The following is a 15373-nucleotide window of genomic DNA, read 5'->3' as shown; positions in this document are numbered from 1 at the left end:
CTGCGTTGTTCAGTTCAGGGTAAAATAGCACAAGTTGTACGAAAAGTCGGTGTACTTCTTGAGCATCTCCATCAGCTTCACAAGGTCACTTCGGACGAGTTACAATCCACTCCTTATCCACGATTAATGTTTACTACTAAACAAAGAAACATGTACAAGCTCGGATCCATCGTCGGTTTATTTTAGTCTTTCTACTCGGGATTTAAAAAAGGATTTTATCCTGTTCTTAACCGTCCTCGCAGCAACGTTTCCAAATACAAAAAATACCCAATTTGCGATCGTCCCAACCAAGGTAGAAATCAATCAAGCCATCTAGTCTGTTTTGGAACACTGTCCACCCTCCACCGGCTGTTTTTTGGTCGCAAAAGACGTCAGCGGCACCGTTGTAAGGATCGATGGTGTAAATACCACTGATTCGTCTTCAGCACAGTTCCTACAGACTGAAATAAAAGATCTGTTTTCGCCGGTTCAAGTCTCCAAGGAACTGCATTCCATTGAACCCAATAGGCCTTTAAAATATTGGTAATCTCAGAAGCACCCTTTGTTTTTGAAGATTTTTTTCAAAATTCGCATGGCACAGAAACAAGATATAATTTGGTGCATTTCTTTGACACTCTCATTAAGTGCTGGAAGTCGATTCCCTTGCGACTGGTCGAGTCAGGATTCACCGAGCTGATTTTACCTTGTGAGATCGACTCGGTGCTTTCGGCCGAATATGTTCAAGAATAGTAGAAACTTGTTTGACATATGCCGACATCAGCGAATTTCTCAGAGAAGCCGCTGCAGAAGCCGCCATCCTTGGATGTCATGTGTATTTGCACAGAACAGAAACACTACTTACAATTTAACGGCAACTTACACAAAACTGCTGTAGATATAAACATTATGAAATAATCTGTTCACCTCTTGTGCAGTGAATAGTTACAGCATTTTATGTAAACAGAGCTCATTCAGTTAAAGCTCTAATTAAAAAATGTATCTAGAAATAGATTTAAAATATACAACTTTTGTGTTAATGTAATAGATATTGATGTACTCTCGTAAAGCTTTCCTAAACAAATCCCGATTTGTTAAAAAGCTTTTGTAAGAAGTTTTCTGTAGTTGCTTATTCTAGGACACACAGCTGAAAACACGTATGGTTCTTATACTTGTGAGGAAAATTAACATTTTCTACGGACTTGGACGAACTTGCCGGGCAGTTTTGTTCTGCCGTGGTTTTCTTGGAAGGTTCGTATCTTTTGGAATATTTACATTCATGTCCGCATGCCCACACACAGCACTGATCTCCTTGGAAAACAGAGACGAAAATAGGTTTGCAAAATTACGTTAAAAAAATAATAAATTAATGCGAAGCTTTCGTTGACTCTGTATCTCGATGATCGATGACCAGGGAACATCATTACTTTTTCAGGTAACCTAATACTGCGTTGACCAATCAGAACTAATCTCTGGACCCCATTATCAGCAAAGTTACGTATTCCCATTCCTAAGATAACGTGTTTCGAGCTACTTTTAAGGTTTTCGGTTCGACGTATTGTTACTTGTGCTGATATCTCTACTGCGAGGATCGTGCATTATACGTATGCTGATATTCTTCCGATAGATAGTCGAAGTCCTTAGAAAAAATAGTTATTTTAATAACTTTAAGATCTCATCTTTGAGGTGTTGATATAGTTTTTAAGCTTTCATGGTGTCATGACGACAGTCAGACAAACACAAGTCAACGAAACTGAAAGTTTCTTATCACTTAATGTTTGGCTTTTCTCGTGAGGTTGGTTTCAGTATTTGGAAGCAATCCCTCAGTTCGTTTTCCAGGGACCCCAAGAGCCTCCCAGTAGTGAAGGATCAGCGGAAGGATCCCTTTGGGGGTACCAGACAGGGAGGGCTCTCTTTTGATGTTCTGCCATTCTCTGCAGTAACCTTTCGACAACAGGAAGGTTATCATGAGCAATGTTTCGGTATTCACAGGGATCTGTTGAAAGTAACATGGTAAAATGTTTTCATTGTCCAAATAACAAAAACAAAGACAAAACAAAAAGAAAAGAAAAGAAAGAAAAAATAGAAAACAAGAAAAAATCTATAATAACGAGGAAAGGAAGTACGTCAGGAACTCAAAGACAAAAAGGGTTGTCGTTTTACTGAGGATTAGTTGGGTTTCAAAGTGGCACAAGTTGTTTTTGTCAATGGAAGCTGGCACTCCTTTGGGAAACTCTTATAATGATGTGATAAAATCAAGATTGTGCAGTGTTAATCACGACCAAAAAGTCATGGAGTCTTAATTTTTTGTCTCAATGAACTCTTTTATGTTACTGACGGGAATTCATTTGGGTTTCTTTGTGGTGGCGTGGGATCTTCCGGAAAAGAGGAATTTCTGTTCAACCATTCCAGATAGTTGCAAGAACGAGCCTAAAAAATGAGCAAGTGATTAAAACTTAACATACCTTTACTGATATCAAATAGGCATGGAAATAGGTTGGTATTGCAGTCCACCTTTTGGCTAGTGTTCTCAAGACCGCATTCAATGATGGCTCCAGGAAGCGTATGAGGCTGATTGCTGCGCCCCAGCTTTCCAGAGACTTCATATCGAGGATGCCATGTGGTATTGAAAACAGCATCCTGATTGACAACTAACTTGTATTGATTCACACGAATAGCTGCGAATTGACGGATGGGATCAATGTTATGGAGCACCTGTGAATTTAGAGCTATAAATCATTTAGGTGCACGTGAAGTTTGTGCAAAGTACAGGGGAAATCAGTAAATATTTTAAATGTTTACTTCCTGTTTCTGATTGTCTTAAACAACCGACAGCAAATCTTAGTTCTGTTGAAAGGAAGATGTGTTTTTGTTCCCCGTATTCTTTGCAAAAGGTTCTTTCGCTCTTATGATAGCAATAATCAAAGCTTCAACTTTTTTTTGCTTAGTTTTTTATTGACTACCTCCTTTCTTGGTGATTGAACGCCGTGTGCTATAGTGTCCCATACATTTATCCCGTCGATTTTATACTGGATCCTTTTGACGTCACCGCCAGCGAGGTAATATAAAGTTGGTAACCAATCAGAAGCGTCGATCAGGTCATAACTTACGCGACCTTTGTTTGAAATCAGAGTGCTGTGAACAAAGGCAACTCCACGTATTCCGCCCTCCCATAAAGTATCCTTGCCTCCTTTGAAGGGATAATTGCAGCCCTGACTCCTTCAGAAAGACGAGCAAGTTTTAGTTCAAGTTCAAGACAAGCTGTTTCACAAGACATCAAAGAAATGAAACGTGCTGCATTTAACGTTTACGAACCAGTCAAATCCTGCAGGTGCCCCTCCGTTGTCCGTTGTGAAAACGATAACGGAGTTTTCAAACATTCCCTTTGTTTTCAAAGCAGTGGATATCTTTCCGACGGACTCATCTAATGAAGCTACCATGGCAGCGTAAGTTCTTCTCTCGTCAGATTGAAAATCTGGAAATTTCTTTAAAAAACACGGAGGACGATGTAAGCTTCATGGTTTCATGAGCAAATGCGCAGGTAGAAAAGTTCTCTCTCTCTCCCTCTTTCACGTATTATATAAAGTTGTGATTTCCCAACTCTTTTCACCTTACTATTGTTTGATCAATCCATTCAAATGAAGATTGCTTGTCGTTCGGACTGATGCTGGAAATTCCCAGTGATCAGTCAACAGTGTAATGGATTTCCTTTAAAAATCCACTTCAGAATCATTCAAAACATCCTTGGTTTCAACTTTGTTTTGCTATGAACCCAAGTCCGTTTTGACGACCCGCGTTCTTTAATTTAATTATTTTTATACGACTCTCTCTTGTATATTTCAAACAAAATCTGTTTTTCAAGGTTAGCCTTGATATATTTTTATCTGGTGATTGCCATTAAATAGTAAAAAAGGGAAGGATGGGTCTCTCCGAACTCGATGTAGAGGTGTGGACGTTTGTAGCATATGATGAGGGTGTTTGTAACTGACTTTTGGGTTGCTGTGTTGTCGCCTATGTGAAAGAAAATACTGATGCTGTTAGTTGCTCAATGAGCAATAAGTTGGCATGTTTTGATGCCATTGTGAGGAAAAGAGGTTTTTAAGTATCAATTCTCTCAGTAGTGTGCTGCATCAAGAAAATATGGATAAGTAATGGCCCCAAATGAATTGACTTACATCGACCAATCTCTGCGGTGCCTGTAGTGGTTCCTCTATGTTGCCAGAATGTACTGCTTGATGTGCAATGTACAGGAAAAGTGGTTTTGACACATTGTGTTCATTAATTAGCTTCTCTGCAATTGTAGTAAACAACTCTGTGTTATAATGACCAGACTCATTTTTTACCGGCTGAAAGAAATATGAAAATTTGTAATGTTGACACAATTGACAAAAACAGGAAAAAAAAGCTGAAGGATTTTGTATTCTTCCTTCGGCGATCTAAGTGTGGACTGCGGTACATCAACAACTTTGTTGATAGGAAATGTGTATTAATAGAAGCAAGTAACGGTTTATTGACAGCTTATACAACTGAGCCGGCTCTTAATCTCTGGTATAACCAATAAAACTAGCTTGTAACTAATGTAAATAACAACTTAGACCCATGGCTGTAATATTAAGTTTGAAAAAAATAGATAAAACAATGGTAATAATAAAAAACAATAAAAATGTAAGAATATTGGCTACTATACTATAAGAATGCAGTATTTAAAGGGAACTTTTTTACATTGGCAACTAAGAAATAATATAACTTACTGCTAGAACTATAATAATCTATACAAGGTTTGATTTCATTTGGTGCAGGGTTGAGAATGTTGGCTGCAGGTCTTCAAAGGTTCAATTCTCCACGGGCTTTCCAGTGAAAATTGGATACCTGGATTTTGTGATAAAAATCCGTTGACTTGTCCTAATTATTACGATGCTGCGTGATTTTAACTGTGCATTACCAAGTGAATATATGGATTGAAGTTTGGGATTACTTTTGAACTAAAAGTTCTGAGCCTCGAATTACTTACTTATCCGTCTTCACTGAGACACAAACTTCTTAGTGTCATCTTTTTTTTCCTTTTTGTCTTTGTTTTGAACTTGTATCTGAATACGTCAATGAGTTCATTATTCCAAGCCGTCTGACAAGGGATCCACTTCTCTTACCTTCAGGTTGTCCCTAAGGTCAAGTCCCCAGTAATCTTCATATGACTTGTGAGTCCAATAATCTGTCTTCCCAGTCCAGTATCCATAAAATGAATCAAATCCTCGAGACGTTGGAATGTACTCTTTCTCAAAGAACCCCAAGTGCCACTGAAACATTAATTCCAATGTGATGATATCGTTCTAACTTGTTATTAAGATACAAAAACCACTTATTGTTTCCAAACGATTAAATGAAGTGTCTCACAGATCGATATTTGTTTTAAACTAATAGTCCTTTTTACAGTTGTGGGCTTGGTGACCAAGCCTTTGAACAGGAGTGAGGCTTGTTATGATAGAGATGTTGCTTCTTTTCAAGTGCAAATTACTTTTTTATCATGCTAACTAGATACAGGTCAGTCTATCACAACAGGGGTCACCCTTAGCCTCACTCCTGTTCAAAGGCTTGGATGCCAAACCCACAACTATAAAAGGGACTTACAATTATTTGGCTTTTGATCAAGTGTACCTGTAAAACCAGGCAACAAGTCTTTCTTTGCTAATCATTAGAAAGTGTTGGCGATGTGCACATTTTAGTTAAGATTATTAACTGATTCATAATAATCACTTTCGCTCGTGGTTTTTGCATGTTTGTTTGTGTGTATAAAAACGTCGAAGTCTTGAGAAGACGCTTTTAGTAAAGGGTGGTGGGTTGGTCTTAAATGTGTCATTTCTATTATTTGGTCGGCGAAATTTTTTTTACCGGGACAACTTGTCTGTGGAAACCAACCCCAAGCATTCCTTATAAACTACCTGTCAAGCTCTTCGAGGCATTTATTCTTCATCTCGGGTCTCACTAATTGTACGTGAGAGGAAATCACTTAGATTTTCTAGATGTTACTTTTTGTTGGTGGTTAAGGTGTGAATCTGCATGTGCTTAGTTATTTTAGTCTGGTCTATTGATTACCTTTCCTACGCCACGTGTGGTGTATCCCATTGTCTTCAGGTACTGTGGTGTTGTTGTTTCATTCAGGGGAAGACCAAATGGTTGAGTGCCGAATATTGTACCGTGCTGAAGACCTGTTCAAGTGAATCAGTAACACCGTAAAGTTTCAACGTCCTTAACAAAAGACGGAAAAAGAAGAGTGAATCATTTTTAATAATCACACTCGAAGATTGGCTTGTCTTGTTTAATTGGCATTTGGAGTGTGGTCGCAGGGTAGCTACTGTGTCTGGCATGATTGTAGAAGGACAATCAAGATGAAGATGTGGGGGAAAAAATCAGATTTTGACAATTGAGACAGTGCTCAGAGAACAGCGGCCATCTAGCCCGTAGATCATCCTGGGTTGTTATGGGAAAATGTTTTCTTACCCAGATTGACTGGGTATTTTCCTGTCATGAAAGAGGCCCGGGTAGGGGTGCAGATTGGTGAGACGTAATAACTGTTTAGAATTACGCCTGTGTTGGCTAATTCATCCATGTGAGGAGTAGGGATCTGGGAAGAACCATGGAAACCCACGTCATCCCAACCCTGGAGAAAAAATATAAAATGATTTGGTTAGCACCACACTCAATTTAATTTATAATATGTAAGTGATCTTGTGCAAAGTTTCTTTGATGCAATTGTTTCCAGTCAATCGATATCAGTCTTTCTTTGACACGCTCGATGTTCTTCAAATGTCTGCGGAAATTTATTCAAATTTCCAACCTGAAACTCTGCTTTGGTCTACTAAGTTAGCGAGGCATGCTTAATTATATCTTTACGAGAAAGATTGCTTGTGAGATTTCTTTGTCAAATGTCAACTGAATCTAAGATAACAAAAATTTAGCACAATTTCAGTTCTTTTTTCTGTTTCTGCTCTTTCCTCACTTACCATTTAGGCGATTTTTAATCTTCAAATGAACGCATACAAAATGAATATTTTAGACGTTGGAAATAGGACCAACGACTAAGTTCGTATATATCTTAGTCAATACTTCTCTTTTGTTATCATTGTAACGGTTAAAGGCTGGAACATACTAAACGACTTGTCTTTACAACATCTCTTCTTGCAATTAATTGACGTATTCTTACCAAGTCATCTGCGACAATCATTACAATGTGAGGCCTGGAACTCCTTGCTGTGTTTCCTTTCAGGTGAATCCATAACAGAAAAAACTGGAAATTTCTGGAAGATAAACAAGATCTAAACGTCCAAGACTTAATTTACATTTGAACGCTTGGCTTTGTTTCTTTCGTTCTCTTTCTCTATCTCTCCTATTTTGTTGGGGGTTGTACAGCTCGCTTAGGCAAATCAACCAGACGTATTAGGACTCTGAAGTTTTTTAAATTATCTTCCAAAAGAGTCGACTTCTACCACAGCGACGCTTTCTTTCTCTCTCTCTGCTCTAGCGAGAAGTACCAACGTATTAAGTAGGAAAACCGTAGACATGTTTGGGTTAGCTGACCGTGAGAGTTTCTATAATGTATCCGTTTATTTTGCAAAAAGGGGAAACTGGGTAGCCCCCACCGAAGTACTTGTCGAGCGCTAAGGAACCAATTGAACGCTAACAGCTGTGCACAGGAATCGCGCACGCAAACAGGAACTTCAGTGTGGGTAGAACTCGGGTCAGCTTTACCAACGCAAACACGACCACCCATGAAACTAATTGTTCTCAACCATAACAAGCGATTAAAGTGTCTAACACAAATGATAAGGAAATAAGCGAACTGAGCCAAAAAAAATGTATATATATAAATCTACCAGAGCAACACGTAGGCGCAAAAGGCAAGGCTTAACAAAACAAAAGGCTTAACTGGAAAAGTCTCAAAATAACTTCCAATTCATCTCACAACGTTCCTTCCCGCCAAAATTGGGCATCGTCCTCGGTGCGGACGGGAAGAAAAGGCTATGTTTGTGATAGATACCAAGTGGACAATTAACTATTCTTCGGTCAAGTAGTGTACATACAAAATGATTTCAAGGGTCTTCAAAAATATCTGTCAATTGAAACCTAAGTTGTTCAATCGACCATCAATTGACTGTTTAAAATCATCCACACTAGAGGCTGACGTCAGATCTTCGAAAATCAAAACATTTGCAGAATCTTGTGAGGCGCGAGTAGTAAGGTTACGAGCCAGGAAAAGGTAACGGGAAGTTCCTAGAGCGAACAACACTTCGTAGAGTTGGTTTTCTGCAAACGAATTGCAGTAGTCACGCGGAAAAGTGACTCGAAAGACGTCACTCAAGAACCATTCATGGACCATGAAATAATGACAAATGAGACAAACTCGGGGACGTTATCAAACTCCCAGTCTAACGAATAAAGGCTGATAGTTTCGAAAGAAACTGTTTGGGGCTGCGTCGGTGGGAGTAACGAAATAATTTGGATATGTCAACAAAGTTGAAATGGTAAATTGGCCACCGTAATGATTACAGAAGCTGATGTTTCGAGCGTTAGCCCTTCGTCTAACGAAGGGCTAACGCTCGAAACGTCAGCTTTTGTGATCATTACGGTGGCCAATTTACCATTTCAACTTAGTTGATATATCCAAATTATCCCAGTCTAACGATCGACTGAAACCCGAAAATGACCCTAAAACGAAATTAGTGATCTGCCATGAGAAAGGGCGATTAATGCGAAAAACTGGTATTTCTCGCCCTGAGCAATGGGCGTCACATTTAAATGAGGCAAACAGACTGCTAACTGACGCAAATTGCGCAGCTGAGATGTCGTTCAGAATTGTAGAAAAATTAACAAAGGTTAGGGTTATTACCTAATTCATTATCGGAAATTCAGTTCAGTTCCTTTAATAGTTCGCCTTGGATAACTTGTATTCCTCTTCCACTTTGGGGTCGTGTGCTGTACGAGCTTCCTCGGAGGCTGTTGTTTTCGGACGATTGGTTCTCTTGTGTTTCGAACAAGAGTGCAGATTTTATATTGGCGACTATCTGCAACGGCTGTTGGCACGGTAGGTGGACTGGCAGGCGTGGAATGTCGCACAGATATTCCGGAGATGCATCGGCAAAGAGTTCAGAACACAATGAAAATTGACCACTGATAGACCAAGTGCAACGAAAGAAATATACTCGATGTAAGTGGTTTGACTAGTCTCCTCTCTCTGATCGATCAAACCAGAGTTAACTCTGATCAAACTGTCTGCCTTCTGCAAAGCGCCACTAAGCTGGCTATCATAAAATTGAAACAACTCGTCAAAGTTGTCAATCACTGTATGATTAATCTTAATAGGTGGTGGGATGGTCCGTGACATATGATGCAACTCCAGTGTGGGAAAATGATCTGAGTTTGGATCCCACAGGACATATGAAAGTGAGTTCGTAGAGAATAGAGGCAATGATACCATTAGCCTCTGGGGACAGGTGCCCAAGCTAGTCTCCATTCCAACGAAACTGACGTTGCAAGGGAAGTTATAGGTCGCCAACGGAGAAATGTTAATCTCCCCATTGTTCAAAGCTAGAGTTCCAGAGGTGGCAGAAAGAAGATATATGCCTCCAAGATGAACTAACGGGTGGATATGCTCGTACTTCAAAGTAGACTGATGGTTTCGTAGGAAAGAGAGTTTCAGGTCTGGTTTCCAAGCAAAACCTAACCATTGCAAGCTAGAAACCGACTTCAAGCCGTTCTTCGGGCATAAGAAACCTACTTCGCTTCTAAAACACCTAGAACTAAAAAGTTCTCGGTGTTTTCCTAGTCTATTATTCTAAGGAGGGCGACTAGATGAATGTTTTGGCGAAGTTTGATAACTACCTTAAACAATAACATGTTTCGCTAATTTAATTCTCTCATCTACTGAAACATCGGCAGTCCTGGCTGTACTGAAAGCAAGTTTATCAGTATCGCATGATGCTCCCACTAAATTTTGGTCTACAACTTTTGAAACCTTTTGCATAGTTTTTGAGGCCCCCATCACGGGTTCATTTTCTAACGAAACAGGAGTGTTTTTCAGTTTCCCTGCTGCTTAGGTTGCTAATTAGAGGCATCTCGACCTCTATTCTGATAAAAATTTTGCCTACTACCTCCACGACAAAAATTTCCAGGACCAGGTTTTGAGTGACAAAAATAATAAGTATGTCCTTTTCGACCACAATTGTGGCAAACGGCATCGCCAAAGCGAGACCGGAAACTAATTGGTTGAAAAGACTGGTTAGGACGCTGATCATGACCACTAGGTCTACTATCAGTATTGCTTCCCATCAACTCTCGAAACTCGTCTCTAATAATTTGCTGCATCTCGGACTTGTTCACGTCAGGGTTTTGGCCTAGCGCTGGACCTACAGCACTAATCGACTTCTCCTTAGGATTAATTGCCTTTGAGAGCTCTTCTAGAATTTGACCCTGCCTATACCGATTCCTTTAACTCGGCGAAATTCTCTGGCGCTTCCAAATTTTCGGGTTGTTGTAAAACAACCTTATGGCGAATTTCCGGAATAAGACCTTGTACAAAATAGTGTGTCTACTCGGATATGGGCAAATTTGTTCTCGCACAATGTGTTCGAAGGCTATGGGAATAATCCGCAACTGATTCTTTCTCTAATTGCCGTCGTTGCCCTAGCGCCTGTCTCACACGCCATTCACAAGCTCCGGAGCCAAAATGCCTAATTAATTGCTCAGATAACTCTTAAAAAGACATCTCGTCAGCTGTGGGTAACGTTTTAAACCACGCGCTAGCGTGACCCTTCAAATAGAGGGAAAGCCCTAATGCTAGATTATCGTCGTCCCAACCATTTAGTCTACCGGCCCTCTTATAGTTTCTAATGAACTCATGAGCATCCTTGTGCTCATTGCCCCTAAAAACTGGAAACGTTACCGACGATTTTACACCGATACCTCTACCTTGTGAATTAACGGAAGTTTGCATTCGCTCAACTGCTTGACGTCACTGATTAACTTGATCTTCCATTTCCGTACAAGCTGGTGCACGAGACGACTGGTTTGGCTCTTAAGAACTACGTCGAATATCAAGAAACGAGTTGTCAAGAGCTTTAACAGAATCTTCGCTTCCACTTACACGACCGGAATGATTTTCTCTGTTCTCTATGTTTTTCATAAATAAGGTCTTCTTCAGTGTCAGAACTGTGGTTACCAGTACAAGAGGAAACTAGAGAGCATTCCCTAGGAGTATAAATCCCACTTAACGCCTGTGATCTAGTGTCGGCCTTCGGCGATCTACCAATTGCTCTTAAAAATGAACGGAGGAACGGTTCCCTAGGTTGCTGGACGGGTGGGGGAGGGGCCGGCCACTCATTCGAACCTGAATTCGACGCTAAATTTTCGTGGCGACCGGCCTCCCCGGCCAGGGTTTCGCGCTCGCTGTCTAGTAATAAGGATAAATACTGAAATAGTACGATATGAGCCAGATTTCCCAAAATTAAAAGCGGCACGATCAAAAACGGTACTAATGAAGGGGAAAACGTAAGTGACACAATCAAAAAAAAATTCAAGTTTGAAACTGACTTATAACTGCCATAATCAACTGACAAGCTAACCGACTTAAATACTAATATAAATCACGCTCTACGCTAACTCGATAATTATCGAAAGACAAATACTGAGATTTACAAAATTAAACAAGCTTGCAACGGAAAGGCATGCTATCACAAACAAAGTTTCACTCGCAATCGCGATGATGTCTTGACTGAGTTTCGGGAAACGCTGTGGTGAATCGCTGAACAGAATTCGGGTCCTCCACCAAATTTTTTGGGGGTTTTACAACTCGCTTAGGCAAATCAACCAGAGGTACTAGGACTCTACACTTTTTTTAATTCTCTTCCAAGAGAGATGACTTCTACCTCAGCGACGCTTCCTTTCTCTCTCTCTTCTTAAGCGAGAAGTACCAACGTATTAAGTAGGAAAACCGTAGACATGTTTGGGTTAGCGGACTGCGAGATTTTCTATATTGTAGTTGTTTATTTTGCAAAAAGGGGGAACTGGGTGGCCCTCACCGAAGTATTCGTCGAGCGCCAAGGAACCAATTGAACGCTAACAGCTGTGCACAGGAATAGCGCATGCAAACAGGAACTTCAGTGTGGGTAGAACTCGGGTCAGCTTTACCAACGCAAACACGACCACCAATGAAACTAATTATTCTCAACCATAACAAGCGATTAAAATGTCTAACACGGTAATAAGGAAATCCGCGAACTGGGCCAAAAAAAGAATATAATTCTACCAGAACAACACGTAGGCGGAAAAGGAAAGGCTTTAATTATTTTAATATTATGAATTGTAAAGCGCTTTGGTCAATTAGTGGAGTTAGCGCTGTATAAGTTATGTTGAATTAAATTAAAATTAAATTAACAAAACAAAAGGGTTAACTGGAAAAGTTTCAAAATAACAACTTCCAATTCGCCTCGGAAGAATTTTATTATTTCTTAATTTTTACTTCTCATAAAACCTGACAGGTAAATAGATCAGGAGGACACCAGCTTTAGGGACAATTTGACCACAAGTCCCCTGCATCTTTGGAGAAGGAAAGAATAACAACACTATAGTCAAAATTTGTCATCTCAAATTCTTCCCTTACTACAGACAAAGCTTTCGGTATCACTGTTCCATGAAGTATTTTGAACGCTTGCCGCATATGAAGCTAATTGACGGCCAAGCTCACAAATGAATTATTTGGAATTTTCTTACAGCGTTCAACCACCAACTGGTAATTGGCAGGGAGTCCAAATAGCCTCGGAGGATTTAAGTTTTTTGTTCTGCGCAGTTGACAACTTTTCTACAAGTATGTCGCTCTCCTCTGAATTACCTCGCTCTTTCTGTGAGGGCCTCGGCGGAAAAGCGAACGAATTTATTATCTAACGAAATTCATTTCTCAAATTCATGTATGGGTATGGCAAAATAAAAGGCAAAGAATTGGTTTTAATGATGTTTTTAAAGAAGATAAATAATTAGCAATATGTGAATTAAATAAGATAATAGGCTGCGTTTGCATTTTCGTAAAACTAACTTAGAATATCATTTGTTTTTCAAACGATTACACTCGAAAATAGTGATGCATAATTTTTTTCTTCTATTCCGTAAACTAGCCCGTGTATCCAACACTGAGAGTGGTTATGTCACCAGATGACGTTATTGTTTTGAGAAAAACCTCATAAAACACAACAATGAGAGTCGCTCGAGATGGCAGTGAGCTCTTCCTGTGGTATATTTAGAACAGCCTTGTACTCTTTTATAGAACTATATTTTGGATGGCAGCCTACGGAATTTGGAATGGTACCATGTGTTCTTTTTTTGGTGAATGTGCTGTTTTGGCGCCCCAGGTGAATAGTCAAAATAAACAGGTTTAGAACCAAGAATCGTTTGATATCTTTGCAGGTCAGTTCAAAGCGATTTTTAACCAAAGATCAGACGATTTTATCGCATTTGGATATCTTGAAGGAATTTTGTCTTGGTTGATTCTCTAACGGAGATTTTCTTAAAACGTGAGGAGGCTTACCTTGCGAAGACAAATACCTGAAACAGGGTCGACGACATGTCTCTTTCCGAAGGGTTTCTTTTGAATTTATCACTGATGTTACGTTTTCGTATTCGACATTCAGTAACCCAAGCTTAGATGCGAAGATTTACTTGACCTGGTCTAGCCTTCTTGCCAGCGTCAACAGGTGGCAAAGAGATTTTCTGCCGTGGGCGGCACCCTACGTCACCCACATGCAAGGAATATTCAATCGGTAATCACTGTGGCAATGCTTGCGGCCAGCATACGATAAATAACGAGACAGGCATTCGCATTGATTTGCGCATTGAAGTGACCTTTCCTTTCAACACGTCGCAAGTCCTAACTCTGATTAAATACACAATGCTTGATGCAAGCTCATGGTGGCTATATCAGGGAAACATCACGCTAGAAGCAAAGCTCGTCCAAAACGACTTTTGTGGTGTGCCACCAAAACCGCGGATACGCGCAAATTTATGGGAAAGGTATCTAGTACTCAGGCATGGAGGCAAGAACATGCACCGCAGTCTTGGTCGGTTTGATCATTCATCAAGGTCAAGATTTCGTGAAGGACAGGCACGTCTCCTCTTGATCAGCACAGCTATCATTATTTCTTATATCATAATCATTAGTACTGTTATCACTATTAGTATTATTATGGTTATAAAACATAGGAAACTTTATTAATGTATTATGTATCCATCCAGTTAAAAAAACTCGAAACGCAATCAAATAACCTTTCTTCCAGACTCTACAAGGTTAATGATGTGATCTTTTTTAAAATCTAACGATTAAACATCGTTTAAAAGCTATCCATAAACTTGGATTGCGTAACTTAGAAACTTGTCAAGCAAAAAGTCCAAAACAATCTCTCCAAACACTCTTGAGAAAACGTTACACAAAAAGGGAGGAAGAACTAAATCAGATAAACTCGTGCAGCGTTAAGATCAAATCTAAAATCGTCCAAGAGTTCAATTGCGTTACAGAATGGCGTTCTAGAGCCACTGCCACTCATGGTGTACCACCGTCATTGTTCTTATCATCATAATCATTGTCATCATTCCATATCAAACTGGAAGCCCACAAAAGAGGACATTTGCTCACGGTGATCGTTACATGAAGTACACCGTCACTGCGCTTGCGCTATGTTCCAACACGGCGGACCGTCCGAAGCGAATGTCGCGTGTGCCGAGACGGTTTGAGGATGATTTCTATGAGGTTGTCCCCTCGAATGTTAGTAGAAGTGCAAAGCGACGAAAGATAGACAACAATTTGAATGAAATTAACATTGCAGACGTGAATAAAGAGCGAAAAAAGATAAAAATTCACTTCGTGGGTTTCAGCGAGGAATTTGATGGGTGGCGTTACTAAGACTGTGAGAGTGCGAGAGGGAGTACTTTCCTTTTGTTCGATTGGAAAAGATGTTTCTGCCCAATGGAGGATCTATGGAAGACAGGAAAAATATTTTTCACGGTCAGTTGTATCGTGCTACCAAGCGAAAGCTATGGTCTGGTCGGAGGGATGACCCTGAAGTACGAATTGAAATGAATGTCGATCCAGATGTATTTTCCACGGGACTTGGTCAAGTCACTCTGAGCACTTCACAACGAGGAAGAGATATTTACTGCGCAACTGACAATCGACTTTTAGATAGCGTTATGAATTCTAGCGGCGATTTTGCATATGTGGAGAAAAATACTGTCCCATTCTGGATGACAAAGAAAACCCCGATACAAGTATATTGGTGGCAAGGATGTCAAATGCGAGATTGAGGATGCGTATATGCTTGTCTTTACTTTTGTTCGAGGTGATGGGAATAGGAGGCAGTATATG

At 40.0% G+C, this 15373-nt stretch overlaps 2 protein-coding genes and 1 long non-coding RNA gene across 16 annotated transcripts in view; 2 read left to right on the top strand and 1 right to left on the bottom strand.

Moving 5' to 3' along the window:
• Window positions 1-6478, top strand: part of LOC111342796 (uncharacterized) — a 19359-nt gene extending 12881 nt beyond the window's left edge. For 10 of the 13 annotated variants that reach the window (XR_015999189.1, XR_015999187.1, XR_015999191.1 and 7 more), the window contains one exon: window positions 1115-2777. Coding sequence is in view for 6 of the 13 variants with exons in the window: in XM_088754860.1 (XP_088610986.1) it covers window positions 1115-1330 (216 nt within the window). In the remaining 7 variants the exon portion in view is untranslated. Of the gene's footprint in view, window positions 1-1114; window positions 2778-6105 lie in introns of those variants that run through there. The other 3 variants (XR_015999190.1, XM_088754864.1, XR_015999194.1) reach the window with 2 other exon arrangements.
• On the bottom strand, window positions 977-13683 carry LOC111342786 (arylsulfatase J-like). The gene is made up of 10 exons (XM_088754855.1): window positions 13544-13683; window positions 7175-7268; window positions 6472-6631; window positions 6067-6179; window positions 5124-5270; window positions 4152-4322; window positions 3292-3461; window positions 2940-3195; window positions 2442-2691; window positions 977-1972 (listed from the first exon to the last, which is right to left on the bottom strand). Exons 1-10 carry the CDS (start codon window positions 13579-13581, stop codon window positions 1800-1802), a joined length of 1572 nt encoding a protein of 523 aa, XP_088610981.1. The 5' UTR covers window positions 13582-13683; the 3' UTR covers window positions 977-1799.
• Window positions 13668-15373, top strand: part of LOC148734829 (uncharacterized) — a 41189-nt gene continuing 39483 nt past the window's right edge. For both annotated transcript variants that reach the window (XR_015999195.1, XR_015999196.1), the window contains exon 1: window positions 13668-15373. This is a non-coding gene — a long non-coding RNA (uncharacterized LOC148734829).

The sequence above is a fragment of the Stylophora pistillata genome, chromosome 3, assembly GCF_964205215.1.
Source record: "Stylophora pistillata chromosome 3, jaStyPist1.2, whole genome shotgun sequence".
NCBI classification, from domain to species: Eukaryota; Metazoa; Cnidaria; class Anthozoa; order Scleractinia; family Pocilloporidae; genus Stylophora; species Stylophora pistillata.
The sequence above is the reverse complement of the archived record's forward strand: the minus strand, read 5'-3'. Positions and strand labels throughout refer to the sequence as shown.

Coding starts and splice junctions, on each gene's coding strand:
- LOC111342786 (XM_088754855.1), bottom strand. CDS start 13,581: ATGTCGTCGACCCTGTTTCAGGTATTTGTCTTCGCAAG. Junction 4,323..5,123: donor ACCTTAGGGACAACCTGAAG/GTAAGAGAAGTG, acceptor TATTTCTTTCAG/CCGGTAAAAAATGAGTCTGG. Junction 3,196..3,291: donor GCACCTGCAGGATTTGACTG/GTTCGTAAACGT, acceptor GTCTTTCTGAAG/GAGTCAGGGCTGCAATTATC.